Raw genomic sequence first — 20038 nt, forward strand, 5'->3', positions numbered from 1 at the left:
AGAAATATGGAAACATTTTCTTGCATCCTTTCTTCCTTTCAACCAAGTGATGGATCAGTTCCATCCAAAAAAAATAAAAGTGTTCCTTGACCAGGGATCTCATCACATTGCGAGTCCTCCATGCAGGATGCTTAGGTGAGATCCTTTGAAGGTGAAAAGAAAGCTCCAGAACAAACAGAATCAAAGCCCAACTTTTACCTTCAAATCATTATTGTACTTGACTTAGCAACACAGATGGAGAAGAGGCAGCTGTGAATGCTTAACAAACAGGTTCTAGGTTTTAGCAGTACCATTTCACAAGTTGATGACTCAAGTGCAATTCTACTACTTATTCTCTAGTGCAAATCTTAGCTATGAAACATGGATTGGATACCAATCTCAAAATAAATATACATTGGATACTGTTTAATGGGATATAACAGGTGTGTCACTGAAACTATAAGGTCTGAGGATAAATGTGCATTCAATACTGGTTACTGCTGTGTATCAGATGCAGTGCTGATTCTCAGGATAAACATGCATTGGATACTGGTTAATGATGTGTGTCAGGTGTGGTGCTGATGCTGAGGTTTAAGGATAAACATGCATCAGATACTGTTTAATGATGTGTGTCAGGAGTGGTGCTGATGCTGAGGTCTAAGGATAAACATGCATTTGATACTGTTTAGTGGTGTGTATCAGGTGTGGTGCTGAGCTGATGTCTGGGAGTGCACATGGTTTGGATATTGGTGATATGAATTGGACATGGTACTGCTGCTAAGGTCTAAAGATAAACATAGATTGGATATCAATTAATGTTATGTATAAGGCATGTTAGTAATAATGAGGTCTGAGGTAAAATCCAAAAGGGTATGCATCCATGCCTGTGCTCTGACATAATTTCCTCAGCTTGTTGGCCCTTCCTGTTTTGTGTAAAATCGCATTATAACCAAAATAATGTAGATCTTTTCTGTAAGACAGTACATGAATCGAACTATAGTTTTGTCCTTTAACCAAATGCATTTATTTACACTTTTTAAAAGTCATTATGAAAGTGTGCCAAGGCAAATGTTCTAAACCCCAAACACATTATCTGTTTAGATTATAAGCATGATGAATTATTTTTCTATTGCAGAGATTTGCTGATTTTAGTCTTTCAAATGTAATTCTTAGTTGATGATATAAACACATCTTCATAGGACATTTTCTTTAACTTCCTTTTCTCCTTCCAACAGTTTTACCTAGTCACACATGCGGAAACCCTGGGGAAATACTGAAGGGAGTCCTCCATGGAACGAGGTTCAACATAGGCGACAAGATCAGATACAGCTGTCTGTCTGGCTACATCTTGGAAGGTCATGCCATTCTGACTTGCATTGTCAGCCCTGGGAATGGTGCTTCCTGGGACTTCCCAGCTCCTTTCTGCAGAGGTAGGTTTACTGGCTGTGTACCTGTGAAGGGAAGCCCAAGACTAGTAAGTGACTTTGTAACTCACATTGGTAACTTTACACCTACTTAAAGAGGGCAGCACTGGGCAAGGTGTCCCTTCTGCAAGCATGCTTTTTAAAGGAAGACACCGAATGAATGAAACCATGTTAGGACAATAGCTATACCAGCAAGTTAGATCTGTTGTTTGACCTCAAATACCCATTAGGTTTCTTATCCCCTGTAGGGGCTTTACATATTTCTACCCACAGGGTCACCTTTGTCACAGTGTCCTACTAGTTTTTGTTTGTTTGTTTGCTTGTTTGTTTGTTTGGTTTTTCGAGACAGGGTTTCTCTGTGTAGGTTTGGAGCCTATCCTGGCACTTTCTCTGGAGACCAGGCAGGCCTCTAACTCACAGAGATCTGCCTGCCTCTGCCTCCCAAGTGCTGGGATTAAAGGCATGTGCTCTACCAGTTTATAAATTTATATTCTCCTTACTCTTTTATCTTTTTCTTCATCATGTTTTCCTCTGTAGTCTCACATTCATAGTGCTCCCTCTGCCTCAGCTTCCTGGGAGCTGTAATTTTAGGTGTGAGCCTTTTTAAAAATTAAAATCTCATGTCTCCTTGTTTAACCCTCCCATGCTAAAATATTAATGATAATTAGACAATTCAATCTCATCTCCAAAAGATACTTCCAACACTGTAGCATTTGGAATGAGATAACCACCGTGGAATGAATGATGTCCCTGTGATTACATTCAAGGTAGATGCCTTTCCCAGTCCCTGGAATGTTCAGCCCCTGTGGTGAGATAATTTTACTACTATTGTCATTGAGGAAGCATGTATCAATTCTTGCAGTCTGGGTTCTTAAGAAAGATTCATCTTACTGGTTTAGAAATAAAAGGATAGGTAAATGCTTACTGCATTTTTAATGACATGTCAGAAAAGCAGCTAAGCAGCTCCCATAGTTTAAATCTCACACCCACTCATCAGTGTAACTGGTAACATTTACTAGATAATACAAGAGAAGTTTGCTGGGTGTGGTGGCTCACTCCAATGATTCCAGCACTTGTAGTATCAGGGGTTCAAAGTCACCATCTGCTATATAGTGTGTTTGACATCTGCTTTGGTTGTAGGACACTACTGTCTCAACAATAAGCAAGTAAATAACAAAAGTTTATTTAACCCAATCCTACTTTTCATCCATGCCAGTCTGCCAATCACTATATCAATATACCTATATTTTAATACACCTTACTGCCTGGATCCTAGGCTGTCAAATATTGGTTTTTCGTGAGCTTCTGTGATGTTAATGATTTTGTGATGACAGATCCCTAGCTCTGTAGCTAGTTTGGAATGGTGAGATGCTATGGCACAGAACTGCTTTGTCATTGAATCTCCAACAATAGAGGTGACATAAGATCCATAACACAGGTATGGAATCTGAGGGGAAGGTAGGAAATAGTTCAGGCCCAGGTATAAGTTCAGAGGCCAGAGCTGGGGTTCAGCATTTTAATGCTTTTTTTTTCTTATTCCTGAACAAATTCTGTTGTGGCTGTTTTCTCTCCCACATATCTATCAATCTTCCCAAATTGCTCATTTTCTCTGAGTGTTCCTAGAGATAATCATATCCTGCTTTGTGTTCTTACTGCCAGTCATTATCTCTTTCTTTCTGTTGTTACAATGGAAGTGTCCTCATCATCCAGATTCTGGATTCCTTCTCCCCTGCTTTTCCACAGTTCTTTTGAATAATTGACCCATTTGAAGGACAGTGATCAACTCATTTGAAAGACAGTGCCATTGGGATGTCCCAGAGTCCCCTTCTTTCTTCTCCTTCCTTCCATCTGTGATTGCCTGTCATGGGCTGCTCATTTGGGTGACCTGGAAATTACTAACTTTCTCATTCAGTCATTCCCTGCACCCTTTAGTCCTCAAGTTTCATTATTTCTTGCAAACTGTTTCTTCTAACCCCTTCTCACTCCCACTGTATCATCTTATTTCAATTTATAAAAAAAGACAAAATAGAAATGCCTATTTTATTTATTTTGTATTGTCAGTTAATTTCTAATGTTTAATGTCCTACAGCAGCATGTAACCTCAAGAACATAATCTCACCCTTTATATCATATTGTCCTCAGCTGCACCTTTTCATAAGCTAAAGGTTTTTACCAATTCTTCAACTATATATTTTATAATGTCAAGGTTGATGTAGCATCCTACCAATAATCTTTCTTGTTCTTTTATCAAGGTTTATTAAGTCCTAACTATGTCAAGATAAACAGGTTCTTCTACATTTGAGGTTAATACATGTATATTCATACTTTTCTAATTCATGTCCTAGTAAGAATTCAAAGTTCATAAAGTAAGCTAATTTGATAACATGTCACTACTTAATGACTGAGATAACTCAATAATAAAGAAAAAGTCAGTGGTCGAATGCTGATGAATGTGTAGAGGTGGCTTCTCCAGGAGCCACATAAAAATATATATCTCAGCAGTGTAGGTGAGCTGAGCATTAAAAATGAAATGAGTGTCTTCAGATTCCCCAAAGTTCTGATTGTTTAATTCCAGAAATTTTTGGAGGCTCCTTCCCAGCAGTCACACTACCAGTAACATCACAGTATTGATTCACAACGACTTCTGGCCAGCATTCTATAATTAACTTTCTGTTTTCCACCAGGAGTGCCAAACTGACACAGTAACACCTAAGTTTGTGGACCATATAGAGTTATGGCATGCTCTTCACAGTAGCATCTATAGTCATACTTTAGTGGGGTCAAGACATGATAAAGTGGGGTTCAGCACAGCCTGGAAGGAGCAGCTCTTCAGACATGAGCTCAGAGTTCTCCCTTAGGTGTCATCTTCCAATCTCATCTCCTTCCCCATTTTAACCCATCTCCTCTCTTCCCAGTTCAACATTGATGACTGTCCCATCATTGCCATTATCATTCATCACCCCTGGCAGGTAGACCATTTCACTCTGCATAAAATGGTCTATCTTTAGAAGTGAGAAGTAAAGTGGACATGAGGGTCCAGGGGCAGTCCATGAAGGACACAGTAGCCTATGATTCAAATGCCATCTGAACTTGCCTTGGTTTCTCTACTAAACAAATTATTAGATCATAATGTTGCTGTATCCAGTATTCTTCTAGCCCAAGGACTCTGAAAGATAAAAAGAGATTTAATTCCAAAGCAAAATGTATTATGATGTACGAAGCAGCAAAGACAGACCTGGCTGTCCAGATGGGTCCAGGATTATAGACAAGAGGGAAGGAAGTAGGTAAAGGCATTACTCATGAAATCCTTAATAGAAAATGAATCAGGTGGATCTTCAGAGTCATATCCTTTGGGATAGGGCCTAGGCCCTCCCCCATGTGTTTAGGCTGAGGGAGTATCCCTCTATGTAGAATGGGCTCCCAAAGTCCATTCCTATGCTAGGGATATGGCAGACTCTTAAGATCCCCCATGGAAGGCCTCACCCTCCCTGGGGAGCAAAAATGGTATGGGATAAGTAGGCTGCTAGTGGGGGGCAGGGAAGGAGGAGAGGGAAAGAGAACTGGGATTGACATGTAAAACAATCTTGTTTCTAATTTAAACAAAAACAGGGAAAAATGAATTTGGTGGATCCCATGTTTATAAGAACTGGCTGTTGTTCTATCATCATGACCTCCTCCTACATGTGTGGTCACCTAGTCAGTGCATGGATGCCAGAGGACCTCATAGCCACCATGTATGATTCCACATTTTAGTTGTTATGAATTGCATTATGGAAAAACTGGCCACCCAATTATCTCTCATGAAATTATTAATTTTCCCTCAGTCATGTTGCAATGTAGTGGAATTGATGGATGACAGTATTGCTTTTATGTGGTAACTTAATCCTTTCTATAGTAAATTTATTTATTTACTTCCTGGACAATCATCCATCATATCTAAGAATTCCTTTCTCTGCAGTCTGACCACTAGTTATTTACAAATTTATTTGTATTTATTTGTAAGGACAAGTCTTTCTGCCAAAACCACCCAAGTTGCCCTGCTGCCACGTGGGCACTTTCTACCAAGCTGCCCAAGTTCTGCCCTCTGCCAGGTTAAGGCCCCATATAACACACAGAGATTTATATTAGTTTCAAATACTGCTGACGAATTGACTAGTATCTCTTATAAGCTAGCTCAATCTTGATTATCATAAATCAATATATTTTATAAGACTTATCAAAGATGCTTTCCTCTGGCATCCTCTTCCCAGATCATGTGACAGCTCCAGAGCTGAGAGCAGGAAGAAGAGAGAGTACAAGAGGAAGAGGACAATTTCCTTCTTGTCCTTGCATATATTGAGTCTGCCTGCTATGTCACTTCCTGCCTGGATCACAACACTTCTTTACTACATTTCCCAGAATCCCCCTTGACTCCCAGTCCCACCTAACTTGCTCCCCTATTGGCCAACAGTACTTTATTCAACAACCAATAAAATAAACACATACAGAAGGACATTCCCCATCATATTTGTTTACACAGTCTTTCTATAAGTCATTCTAAGTGAGGTGAAATTACACCCTCTTGTAGTTAATATTTATATTTCTTGAATTGCTGGCTGGTAGTATAGTCTGTAATGGGAAATGCCCACTAAAATCACCAGATCAGCCTCAACTTCATTGATTTTGTTATTGTTGTTGTGACTGTTTTCTGTGACTTGAGAGATGTATGGATTCTGATTGTTTTTCCCTCTCACATGGATACTATCATGAAAGCATCCCCCATTCTTCAGAGCATCTCCCTTTGTTGTTTCCTTTACTGTGCAGAAGTTTCATAATATGATAGCCTACCTGCCAATTTCTGTTGCTGTTGCCTGTGACTTTGGAATCTAATCACAAATATATTGGCCAATACCAATGTTTTGAGGTGTTTAATCTGTTTCCTTCCAGAAGTTTCACCATTTCACATTTACCTTTAGGTTTTGTATCTTTTTTTTCTGAATTTTAAAGCATTGTTTCATTTTCTCAAGTGTATTCTTGCCTACTGCTCAGTGGTGGGCTGTATCACCCAAGTTCTTCATGGGAGAGCAGAAGCACATAAGATGCCAGAACAAAATGAGCTTTGTTGTCCACATAAATGCTATTGAAAGGTAGGATTAAGAGCTATCTTATCGTGAAGAGCATGGGCCACTATTGCAGAAGACCTGGGTTTGGTTTCCAGCACCCACATGGTGGCTCCAACTGTCTGTGACACCAGCTCCAGGATTTATGACTCTTCTGGATAGTGTACATATATTTGTGCAGGCTCAAACACATACACATAAATAAAAATGAATATACCTTTTAAGATGCTATTGGAAATACACTTATCTGTGATTCTGTAGATTTAAAACTTCACTGCAAATTGAGTTGTGTGTTTGTTTGTTTGTTTTTTTTCAGGAGCTTTTTAATTTTGCACAATCTAAAATGTGATTGTTGGTAGTATTTTCAGAGTCATTAAAGTGCTATCCAGAAAGCCAAAGTTTATCCATAGACTTGGACCTTGCCATGTTAGCTATATGATTTCCTCTAGTAACTTCAAATTTATATTGAGATACTCGAGCCACTGTGAATTTACTTTTTAACACAAAATAACTTAACTTAGTTTCTGTTTTCTACTTGTGTGTGTTTAGTTTTCCCAATGCCACTTTTTAAAGTGTCTATCCAAACTTCCTAGGGAATTTGATGACTTTGTAGAAAATTATGGCTATGTCTCTGTGGGCTCACTTCTGGGTTCTCTATTACAATCCATTATCTGTGAGCCATTTTGGTCACTACCAGCCTGAAGAATAACTTAAGTCAGGCCTTGCCATACCTCCAAAATTGCTCTTTTATTCAGGGTTACTCTGACTATTGGGGAGGTTTGTATTTCCATATGGATATTAAGATGCCTTCAAATACTCCTATAAGGAAAGTATTTGCAGGTTGTTTGTGACACCCATTAATATGTAAAATACTTTCAATAATAGGTTAACTTGAAAGTATTTGTTCTACCCCATCCATGAAGATGGGAGGTTTTTTTTTTTTTCTTTCTTCTAGTGTCTTCTAATTTCTTTGGTGAATTATGCTTTCAATTTTATAAATCTTTAATATTACTAGTTAAGTTTATGCCTGGAATTTATTTATTTGTTTATTTGCTGATTTATTTATATGATTATCTGTAGTCCATTTTAATGGTGTTTTCCTGACTTTTTTCCCATGTACTTGTTATTGCCATACTGATTTCTGTGCACTGATTTTGTAATATGCTACTTTTGTGAGGATGTTTATTTTGATTAAGAGTTTTGGGTGAACACTTTAGGACATTTTAAAAATAGGAACATATATAATCTGAAAAAAAGGCTAATTTTACATTTTCGGTTTCCTGTTTCTCTTTTCTTTTCTACTTCTCCTTGATCAGGCTAATATTTTAAGCATTAAAATGAGCACAAATACTGCATGCTGCTGGGCTAGTCCTGCCATTAGTTCAGAATGCAATGTATTCCATTTTTCTCTTTCACTGTGATGATATATATACCCACAATATACATTTTAGTAATATATATTTCAACAATATATATGTAGATATGTTTCAATAATACATATAGATAGATAGATAGATAGATAGATAGATAGATAGATAGATATAGATATATAATGTTTCTGTTTTTAGTTTCTTTAAGGATTTTATCATGGAGGGATATTGAAGTTTGTCAAAGACATCTCATTTATTGAAATGGCCATGCACTTTCTGTTCATGAATCTTTTAATGCATTGTTTTATGTTTGTTTATTTATTAATGTAAATTGATTAATCTTTACATTCCTTGTAGGAAGCCAATTTTGATTGATTGATTGATTAGTTGATTTATTGAAACAGAGTCTCTCTTAATGACCCAGGCTGGCCTTGAACTCATATTAATACTTGCTACTATTTCCAAATTTATGGTTTGAACCACCACAACTGACTTGAAAGCCTTCTTTGATAATTGCAAAATATTCAAATAGGAAAACAAAAGAATGTGATTACAGAGATAACAAATTTAACTATTGTATATAAGTCAGAATGATCCAGAGTAATTAAACCAATAGGATAAATGTAGATATAGAGGTTGAAAGAGAGTGTATTCATGTCTTAGAGGTGATTCACTTGGGGGAGGGGACTTATTCTATTTCTGAGCCAGAGAACACCCAAGGTCAGGAAGAACAGTCAAGGATCATGTACATGCTGTAGAATGTGTAATGATGACACAATATCTGATGTGTCAGCATTGTGTATAAACTCAACAAAGATGAGATTAGGTAGTTCTGACTTCATACTTTTTTCTAATTTTGCTCTACCCTCACCTTCTCTGGCATAATAAAAAGAAGAAAATTTCATTTAGTGGTTGTTTGTTTGTTCTATTTGGAAGTATGATCTGTAAACCACCAAAATAGAACATTGATGGGATGCTCTGCTTGTTCAATGAAGGTCTATCCTAGTTTCTGTTTGTCTAAGCATGTTTATTTATGATAAATATGCACATATACGTGCCAAAACGTAGTGTCACAGCCAGAAAAAGTTTTAGGGAGTACAGAATACAGCAGATGTTTGGCATTTTGCAAAGAACAGTGTAGACTCTTAGAAGCTTTCTTTGTCAGAGAGAAAAATACTATTAAATAAAGACCAGCAAAGTCACCAAAATGCCTTAATCAAATATGTTAGATAACACATGCCTGTAGTTGTTTTTTTTGTTTTGTTTTTTTTCTCTTTGTGGGTCTGCCAAATAAATACACAGAGATTTATTCTTACTTATGAATACCCAGTCTTAGCTTAGCTTGTTTCTAACCAGCTTTTCTAAGTTATATTATCCTGTTCTCTTTAACTATCTTTTGCCTCTAGGCTTTTTACCCTTCTTTATTCTTTTGTTTTGTTTATGTTTTTTTGAGACAGGGTTTCTCTCTGTAGCTTTGGAGCCTATCCTGGCACTCACTCTGGAGACCAGGCTGGCCTCAAACTCACAGAGATCCACCTGCCTTTGCCTCCCGAGTGCTGGCCTACTTTATTCTTTATGTCTTTCTTTCCTTCTTACTCCATGGCTGACTGTGTAGCTGGGTGGCCAGCCCCTGTTGTCCTCTTTTCCACCTTTCCTGCTCCTCCTTCTCCCTAGATTTTTTCCCCAATCTATTCTCCCTGCCTACCAGACCCACCTGTTTCTCTCTCCTGCTTAGCTATTGGCCATATAGCTCTTTATTAGACAGATCAGACATTTTAGGCTTTATAACACAGCTTTATAGAGTTAAATAAATGCAACATAAAAGAATACAACACATATTTGAATCATTACAAATTATTACACAACATAAATGAATGTAACACTTCTTAGACTAATATTCCACAGCACATGCCCATATTAATTTAAATAGTTTAGAGTGAAGATAACTTTAGCTTATAAACTTCATATCAAGTAACTATTGTGACATATGTCATTTGCCAATGATGCATGAACCGTCAGTCAAGACATCTAACTGAAGATGTTCAGCTAATGAAGATGAAGGGGCAAAGAAGACAGAGACAATGGAGCTGGGGAAACGGATGCCAGACCTGCCCTGCTTCATGAAGCTCATACATCCTGCCGTGCTCTGAACATAGCTGTGCCTGGCCAGTTGTGTTACAGAGTCCTGCTGTAAAATGCACCAGAAGTGATCTTTCTGGCAGGAGTGGGTGATCCCGAGGAAGACTGCGTGGAAGACACTTCATCTTGAAATCTTAGCTTTAAATTAAGACTATGGCTTTTGACAATTTCATTATGTATTTTTGAATAGTGGATAATATATGCCAATATAATTTTTACCGAAATTGGGAAAAATTGTTTGGAAAGAAGTATAGAATCTATCGCTTGATATTCTGTCCTACTCAACCTTGTCTCCATGGTTGACATGTTGAGTCTGATGCAGGATACATCTAATCATGCTACACATTCTATTTCATTGAATCGCGTCTTGTGGGGCTGAGGATAGACTCAGTAAACTGTGAGAAGCTGAATTTCATTCTTTCCATAATCCACACAGAAAGCTAGCTAATGCAGCATTGCAATTCCAGTACTGGGAGATGCCTGCTGGGAGGCCTCTGGGGCTCACTGGTCAGCAGCCTTTACAGCTGAGGGAGTGCCACACCACTTAGAGAAATTGTCTCAAAAAACATGGTGGATAGCACCTGAAGAATGACACTTAAACTTGATGTCTGAACTCCAGGTGCACTTGCAAGTTTATAGGAACACAAAGTGAAAATACAATCTTACAGCATGCTTAAATGAGAATAAAAATGCTTATTGCAGTTAGTTTCATTTTTATGTATTTCTTTATGGCATTTTCACTTATTTTTTCTCAGTAGAAAAAGTGCTAGATCTCAAGCCATGAACCCACATGTATCTGATGACAAAATATTTTCATGCCCAAATAGATTCCATTCACAATGACAGGCAGTAATATGGGGTTTTTAATACCATGATCTTTACCCTTAAGATTGAATATCACCAAGTTCTAGTTAATATAACTTAAATAGGCAATTTCCTTGGAGAGCTTCAGGTTCTTTATCATTTACATTGGATGGACATTCTCTCCATCCTCCAGAAAGGAGTAGGTCCACACTTGCCTTATTGCTGATGTTGTAGTCACTCAAAAGTGAGAGGAGGGAGCACAGGTGGCAGTGGACTCCAGTCTCAGAATGTCACAAGTACCTATTCTCCTTTATGGGATTAATGCATCACAAATATCCCAGGTGTCATAGATAGACTCTCCTGTGGGTATTCCAGTTAGTGATACCCCTCCACACACTTTAAATAATGAATGTTCACAGCATTCCTATCTCATCAACTCCTCCACAGCTGGGTTTAACCACTTGCTAGTGAGCATAGCTTTCTTTCAGACCAGAGTCTAAAGTGTCTCCCAGTGTTGCTCTGGATGACAACAGCACAGTGGGAATACGGTGAATGATTCAAATACCCAGGGAAAACTCAGGTGAAAATAAGTGGTGAGGGCAGGGAGGGCTGAAGGCAGGAAGTGCATCAGTGCCAGGGTCAAACACACTGGGACCTAGGGGTCAATAACTTGTCATAATTCAGACACTTGACTGAATGATCTTGTGATATGGAGATTGGGAACTGAAAGCATGTGATGTGGTAAACACCAACTGTGGAAAAGTCATCACCTTTTGTAGAAATGGGAAGAAGGTGATGATGATGGTGAAGGAACCAGCTGAGTCCAAGAAGTAAAACATGAATGGATGAGCCAAGGGACCTCATTATTGAAAAGATTACCTGGGTTAACCTTGGAATAAGTATTGAGATAAATCTCCTGCTTGCAGGAAATGGAAAATGCAAAAGTGAGCCAGTAGCTAAAGTAATCCAGAAATAATAATGACACATGTAGAACTTTCTAGATGTTCAAAAGAAGATAGTTTAGGTTTCCAGGGACAGGAGCTGTGAGCTATGGAGGAAAGATTAAAGTGATCTAGAAATCCTGTGCTCAACCACAGAGGTAGACATGTCTCCCTACAGGGTTGTAGTATTCAGCCTATACAGAAGCCCTCCATAGGGCTTCCATCTGTGTCATCCAAAGGTGACACCAGTTTCCACTCTGTGACTAAGGACAGTCTTTCTCAGAAGTCACTAGCATATGGAATCTCCATCTATCACTGACTTTGTTTTTAATAGTCCCTAGATGAAATTTTCCAAAATTAAGATGATTGGCAAGAGGGAATTTGTAAGTTTGTGAGGGAGTGAGAAAGGAGATGGGGGTCAAAAGATTATGTGATATACCAGGACCATTCCTGGACAAATTTACAAAATTTACAAATGACAAAATTCACTGTTGTAAATAAGAATAAGTGGCAAGCAAGGAAAATATATGGATTGTCTCAAACATACAGTAAGGGATGATTCATTTATAGTAGTAGGCTGTATGAGAATGAGACTTGGGAGTTATGTGCTCCTGACTGGAAGACTGCAAACTGAGGTAGTTGACCTACTCATCCCAGAGCTAAGGAAGATGAAGTCTGGAATATATCCACCTTCTAGTTACCCTTTCATTTTTACTCAAACAAACATAATGACCTAGGAAGGGGATGGTGTATGATGCAGAGAAGAATGTTGGTAACAGTCTTGTCTTATAATTACTTTCCATTGCTGTGGGGAAAATGTGACCACAAGCAATATGGGTGGAAAGAGTTTGAGTCTACAGTTACACAACTTAGTCCATCACCAAGGGAGTGCTGGACAGGATCTCAAGGCAGGAACTCAGAGTCAAGATCTGATGAAGAAGCAATGAAGGAGTGCTGCTTACTGGATTTCTCCTTGTGGCTTGCTCAGCCTGCTTTCTTATAGCATCCAGGAAACCAGCCCAGATGTGACAACACCCAAAGTTTTCTGGACCCACCCACATCACACATTAAACAATAAATGCTCCACAGAGTTGCCTAGAGGACAATCCTATTGTGGCTTTTTTTTCTATTAATATTCTCTGTTCCCAAACAACCCTAGCTTGAGTTAAGAAGACATACAATCTGGCCAGCACAGTGCTCAACACATTGTAAGGAGTCTTTGTAATGTGACCACCTCTACTGAGACAAATGGAAGAAACCTCTGCTCACACTGAGCAGTTGGAATTTGCCTACCCATTAATGCATGCTTCACCATTATTATTCACTTATTCTTCACAATAAACCATTAACGGATATACAGTGCTCTTATTGCATAGTAAACCAAAGTGGAACAATGAGATAGTAATGGATTCCCCCAAACAACCAACAAAGTAAGTGGTATAACTTAGTTCAGTCCTAGGCAATCTGACTTCGAGTTCTGAGAATTTTATATATGAGTACTATATTTATAACATTTCCCCATCTCCTCCAACTCCTCCCATGTAACCCCACTCACTCCCAATTTTACACAATTTCTTTAATTACTATTGTTATATTACTACACATATGCATGCATAATTTATAATCAACAAACCTACTGAACCCATTCAGTTCATGCTGCTATTATGCATGTGTTTAGGGCCTATTTATGATTGGGTAACCTCTTGGGGGACTTACCACCTAAGAAAATAGATTGCCTCTCACCATTGCTTGACTGTAACTCTTCATGTAGGAGAAGAGTCTTGTAAATTTTATGCTATGTTCGTGTTGACTAGTGATGACATCATGCAGGTCTTGTTTATGAAAGCATATTCTTGGGATTTACTGGATGCAGCTTCCATGTTATGTTCAGAAGACACCATCTAGCAGCAGGCATCCTTTATGTTTTAAGTAGGAGAGACTGTGTTTTCCCATGCAAATGTTTTATTTCATAAAGGTAACACTGACATAGAATGCCCTGGACTTATTTCAGGAATCACAGACCCTTGGTGCACACATGGAATGATCTTAAAATGTGGCTGCATTCCACCTTATTTTAATGACTCACTAAAGAGTTTTCAATTCTTCATAACAGGGCAAAGTTAGGCTTCTAAATCATGTTCTGTTTGATGTTTTGAACTGTGCATATAAAATAGATTTTAGCTGGACATATATTTATCAGGTGACATTTCAAATTGAAACAAGATTTTTAGAAGGTCAAAACTCCCAGAAGGAAAATACAAATCTGTGTCCTGTGTTGACACCAAATGTCATTTCCCACTCACAGAAAGCAATAGAGTTGGACACATTCCTTGTTAAAAATAATGTCTTCTACCTGAATTAACTCACACATGTTCAGACTTATTTTATGTGGTCAACCTTTTCTTAAAATCAAAGATTTTATAAGAATTCAACATAGATAATAGATTTTAAAAAGGTATTTCCTTGGTAGAAATTTTGTGTGGGAACAATGTCCATAAATAATAATTATATATAAAATGTTTACTAAGACAGAGTGTATTTTCATACAGAACTGTGTTTTCTGTTATAGTCCCAGATAACACTTGTGAATACACATCAGCCAAGAGACACATCTCTACCTGAATTATCACTGTGAAGGAATTTAAATTTTAGCTACCACACATGCAGATTTCTCAGGGCTAGAGATGAGGGCTGTACACCACAGGACTCTAGTAACTGTGCTGATTATTATGCACTTCTAAAACAAAAGAAGATTATTTAGTTTAGAAAATCTGATAGCTATTTAGTCAGTTCTCTTATAGTTTCTGTTTATTTTTTATGGAAAACAACTGTGTGAAATATATCAAAACAAGAGAGTTTTCAAATAATATTGCATTATCTCAGATCAAATTGCTTTATGTAAAGAGATCATTGGAAAAGCACTTGAATATCATCCCTGTGTTAATAACTATAAATAAGTCAAACATCCCCTCACTAATAGCTCTTCTTGACTCAAAGTTACTATACCATCTTAATAGGGTATTATGTCTCATAAATGGAAGTCTGTGTTCCCAAACAGAACTCATGAGAGCATAAATTATACTCACAGAACCCTTGTGAATGTTGCTGGAATTATCACTTATTACAACTGAGACTTGTCAGGACAATTATTTATCAGAACTTTGGGTGACATGGATATTCCTACAAGTAGAGGGCAGCCATCTGCAACAAATATCCCCATGGTCCCAAATGCCAGTGGTGCCAAGATTAAATACCTAAAGTTTTTAAAGTCTCAAGTTCACTCATGCTGTTCTAGAATTACTTTGCTTATTTATCAGGTGCATTCACAACAAACAATTAGAGGTGTAGCTTGGGTGCCATATAGAGGTTTGACTCCTTCCACATTCAGTTGCAGGCAATCAAGAAGTATTCACTGTGATGTCTCAGTTGCTTTGTTGCTTTCCTATGACTCAGTCACAAATCAATGAATGGAGAAATGGAGCTCTCCATGGTCCTGAACGGTTAGTAGCTGGTCATCGCACTCAATCTTATAAAATAGTGGACAATAACATTAAGATGGCATCCTAACACACATGTTGCCGAGGAGACTTTCAAGAGTGGCTGTCAAAGCGTGATAAATTTTCATAGGACTATGTGAACATAGGACATAGGACTATACCTGAACTCTGAAAACAATCCAAAAAATGTGGATCATGATATATTCCATGAAAATTAGCTGGGAGTTGATACTAATTTCTCTTCATGCTTCATTTAATGGGAAGGAAATATTATGACATCCTCATTTATACATGTATATTGAAAAAAAGAAGCAGGAGCTATTGGTTTGTCACATCTGTTTTGCTCATAAATTTAAGGTAAAATGGTTTTCCATTCTAATAAGAACAAGATCTCAAAAATACCTTTCCCCAATATTCATTTATTGATATTGGGGATTTTTTATAATTAAACAAATTCTTGACTAAACTCTGAAATTTAAATTCTTCAAACACTCATATAACTTTGGGAACACAATACTTAACATTTTCTGATCTTCTAATGCCTACTATTTGTGTATTGCTATGTTTATTGCAATGTTTATCTCCATGTTTCAAACAGCAGATATCTTACACTTTGTATGTTTTGCAATAAACTATTTAAATTGATAAATTTTAACACTAATTGGTTGATCTCATTATTTTATTTTACAACTTTCTTAACATTTCATAGTTGATAGTTTTTTTTTTCCTTTACACAAACAATCTAAACTCCATCTTTGGAAAAATTTCTGTGGGAATTAGAAAACTTTTCTCATAAACTCTTGTGTCTATGGGCTTATGCCAAATTTTCAAAATAGTTATGAGTCAGATTACTAGAGTTCTGCAATTCACTACGTTAAGTGCTATATACAGACTGGTAGCACATTTGAAATTGGCTAAAACTACATAGCACATTTGGGATCAATTCAAACTACACATTGGCACCCTGTCTCAGAAGAAAAAAAACAAAATAAAATAGTTATAATAGACTTGAATGTGTTTAGTCTAGAGTTAGTCTAATTGCAACTGATTTTAAATTTTTCTCTTGGTTTTGAAATGCCTAGCATATAAAACTCAATCATAAGTAGCGATTCAGAAAAACGATGCATGTTTTCATCTCGATCAGCTTCTTTTATATTTTCTTCCTTTGCTTAATTTTCTATTTGTTGTCTTGCTTATAGCATTTTCTTCATCACTGTGGCCAAAAAATGCCCCTTTTCTTACCACTGAATGGGTTCAGGACATAACATTTGGCCTCTAGTCTAGTATCCCAGGGTCTTCTGTGATCCAGCATTCAGTGGTATTCTAAGAACAAATGGCTCATTGAAGTTGGGTTTTAGACATAGGGAATACATAGTAGGCACATAATGGACTTTAGAAGCCACTACTCTTTCTCAAACATGGAAGAAAGAAGCATGCCTGAAATCTGAGTTGTTCTCAGAGGGTGACACTTCATCAGTTGGCATCACAACAGCTCCCATCAGAAGTTAAAATAACAAAATGATGCTCTTATCATGGTGAGTGCACACAGTCCTGGAGTCATCTCTCTACTCTAGCTCCACAGGCAACTCTGAACATTGTTAGTGCTTTTAACAATGGGAGGTCATGCATGAGGGCAGCAGGTGGACACTGGTCCCCTGTTCAGCTTCAGCAGACAGGCATACCATATACAATGTTAATGCAGTCTCTTTCCACACAGCTTGCATATCACCACTGGTTGCTGAGGTCTTTATCAGAAGAATCCAGTAAAGTTTCTTCTGCAGATTTTTAGTTTAACTTCTGCTGGACTCTTCCTAAATATACTCACTTTGGAGTTTCAAGTCACAAAATTGCAGCTTGTAGATCACCATAAGATAATATTAGGACCAATACCAATAGTTTTCTTTCCAGAACTCAGGGAGAAGGATGACCTGTAAACAATTAGAATTATTACATAGATGTGCATCTCAAAAAGTGAACATACTTCAATCCTTCAGCTATGATGTTGGATTCTAGCTCCAGTAGTTGGCAGTGTTTTGTGAATTTAATGTAATAAAACTAGTATTGCTGGTTTTGCAGCTGGTTTGCATTCAAGCAATTCATTTTGGGAGCACACAGAGAAAAATAAATTCTAAATCTTAAGTAAAGTTATGTTGTCTGTTAATGACCATTTATTTATATGATGTATTCATAATAAAACTGACAGTTTTATAGTAATATTTATGCATATCAACATACTGTGCAGTTCCATAAACAGTAAATAATAAGTATAAAGTTCTGTGTTGCATCTCCCTATGAATAACTTAATTGGATTTAAGTGCATATTTAGGTATTTATTTGTGTGTTAAGTCCAGTTTCCTGTCAGTCTTATTCATTTGCCCACCATGACATTGAATTAATAATAGAATTTAACCTTTGTCATTTTGTACACCAAATGTGAAGCTAAATTAATTACCTAGAATTACCTTTTTAAATTATCTCAATTCTGAATTCAGAAAGAACTTGTCTGTGGTCAATAGGAGCATTTGTGAACACACTCATGTGTGACAGGTTTCTGAGAATTGAGTTGCTTTCTCGTTTTTGCCCCTGCAGCTGAGGGAGCCTGTGGAGGAACCCTACGGGGAACCAGCAGTTCCATATCCAGTCCTCACTTCCCCTCGGAGTATGACAACAACGCTGACTGCACGTGGACCATCCTGGCTGAGCCTGGGGACACCATTGCTCTTGTTTTTACAGACTTCCAGCTGGAGGAGGGTTATGACTTTCTAGAGATCAGCGGAACAGAAGCACCATCCATATGGTGAGTTTGGTAGAGTCACCTAACCTCTCGGGGGTCTTTGCCTCTTTCAAAGAGAAAGAGAATCTGCCTTTTGCTGTCAGTAGATAGTTAGTTACTGGCCCACTTGAGTATAGTATTTTTCCCTTGGTGCTTTGCTATACTGGTTCCTTTGTCTGAGATGTCTATGTTCCAGCATTTGAAGCTGAAGTAGACATGTATATGCTTGAGTTTCCTCTGATTCTCTTACCTTACTGTCAAATTTACTGTGGCTTTAGCTTTCAACTAGAGTTGACTCCATTTGAGCAGATGTTTTTAGACTTTGGGGTTTATTTTCATTCTTCTTGCAAAGTGGTGATGATCTTGGCAGTGGGAACATATGTTCCTGCCCTCTGTGAAGAAGCTCACACAGTGCAGAAGCACCTGTGGGGACACACCTCAAACAGGGACTCTCGTCTGATGTGTGACCAAGTTTGACCAATTTGAGTTCAGTTATTCGTGTGTGCAGAGAGGAGACTGATGGTTACAGTTTGATCACTTCAATTGGCTGAGCTGCAGCAGTGCTTGCAGCAGAGCCATTTTTATTGCTCTGTGAGTACAGTTTCAAAATAGAAAATTAAAAGAACAGATATTAAAGAGATCAATTCATGCTTCATATCTTTAAGCTGGTTACAGCTAGTTGTACTGTCTTTTGCTTTTATTATTTAAATTACTTTAGTACTTGAAAGTTGTTTCAGTTTTCTAGTTTGGGCCTTGAACTCTGAGATTATTTGAGAGTATACAATCACAGGAAAGATTAGCCATGTGTGTACAGGCAGAAGCAGAAGTGTTAGTTGGAAGAAGTGTTAAAATATTTCCAAGTGTTTCAGGTGTGACCAGTTCGAAGGTAAAAGGATGGCAAAGTTAAGTGTGAAACCTGCTGTTAAAAGATTTACAGCAGCCCTTATCATTGAACTGAATCTTATTTTGTTTTATAAAGCCAGAAGCTCCATGTTCACACAAATGGATAAGAACTTTCCTCCCTTGAGTTTTATTTCTCTTATGTTAAATATTATTCCAATTAAAGAAGTAAAGATAAAAATAGAACTTCATTATAAAACAGCTGTATGACTCCTGGGCATACACCCAAAAAACTGGATCCTACCAGAGTAATTTTCACATCCATGTTTATTGTGCCTCTACCTGCAATAAAAAGGAGATGGCATCAAACTGAATGTCTGCCAATGAACATTGAGTGAAAAAATAATGAGTAATGGGATCATGGTATATAGACACCATGAAATTTTATTCCGCTGTAAAGGGAAAAGAAATTTGTGAAAACAAAAAGACCCAGAAAAAAATATACTAATTAAGGTGACCGGGTTTAGAAGGATTAATTCTGCATTTATATGTGTGTATGTGCATATGTACTTATAGGAGGATGCGCAGCTAGAGAGATAGGTCAGCAGTTAAGAGCACTGGTTGCTCTTTCAGTGGACCTGGGTTCATTTCCTTGCACCCACGTGGTGACTCACAATTATCTGCAACTCCAGTCCCAGGGCGTATGATGCTCCCTTTTGGCCCTGGTTTGTACTGGGCATGTGTGACATCCATATAAGCAAAATGCTCATATACATAAAACAATAAGATGAATAAATACAATATATATGTAAATGCAGAGATCAGGAGACTAGAAAGGGGATATGATGGGAATAAAAGGATTTTAAGAAAGATAATGGGAAGGTACTAGAACATGTGAGAGAAAGTAGAAAGAAGAACATGTGAGATACATGGAAAGGTACAAGGGGACAGATGGGTCAAGAATAGTTTCTGGATCAACCCAGACTAAGAAGAAAATGCCTTTGGGAAACCTGACACTGTGAGCTGATTTAAACAACTGTTCTCATGAACTGTATGATTTTATCAACCTTGGGTAGAGTTTGACATCAGCCATTATTACTCAGCCTATTTGCTGAATTCTTGTGTATCTTGTATTACATAGAATCAAAGCTATGAACACAGATGTTAACTGA

General features: G+C 37.6%; 1 protein-coding gene across 1 annotated transcript in view; it reads left to right on the forward strand.

Annotated features, from left to right (window-relative positions):
* Positions 1 to 20038, forward strand: part of Csmd1 (CUB and Sushi multiple domains 1) — a 1205306-nt gene that overhangs the window by 480132 nt on the left and 705136 nt on the right. The window contains exons 4-5 of the mRNA XM_027388213.2: positions 1215 to 1409; positions 17843 to 18050. Of these exons, the coding sequence (XP_027244014.1) occupies positions 1215 to 1409; positions 17843 to 18050 (403 nt within the window). The remainder of the gene's footprint in view (positions 1 to 1214; positions 1410 to 17842; positions 18051 to 20038) is intronic.

The sequence above is a fragment of the Cricetulus griseus genome (genome assembly GCF_003668045.3).
Source record: "Cricetulus griseus strain 17A/GY chromosome 1 unlocalized genomic scaffold, alternate assembly CriGri-PICRH-1.0 chr1_1, whole genome shotgun sequence".
In the NCBI taxonomy this organism is placed as follows: domain Eukaryota; kingdom Metazoa; phylum Chordata; class Mammalia; order Rodentia; family Cricetidae; genus Cricetulus; species Cricetulus griseus.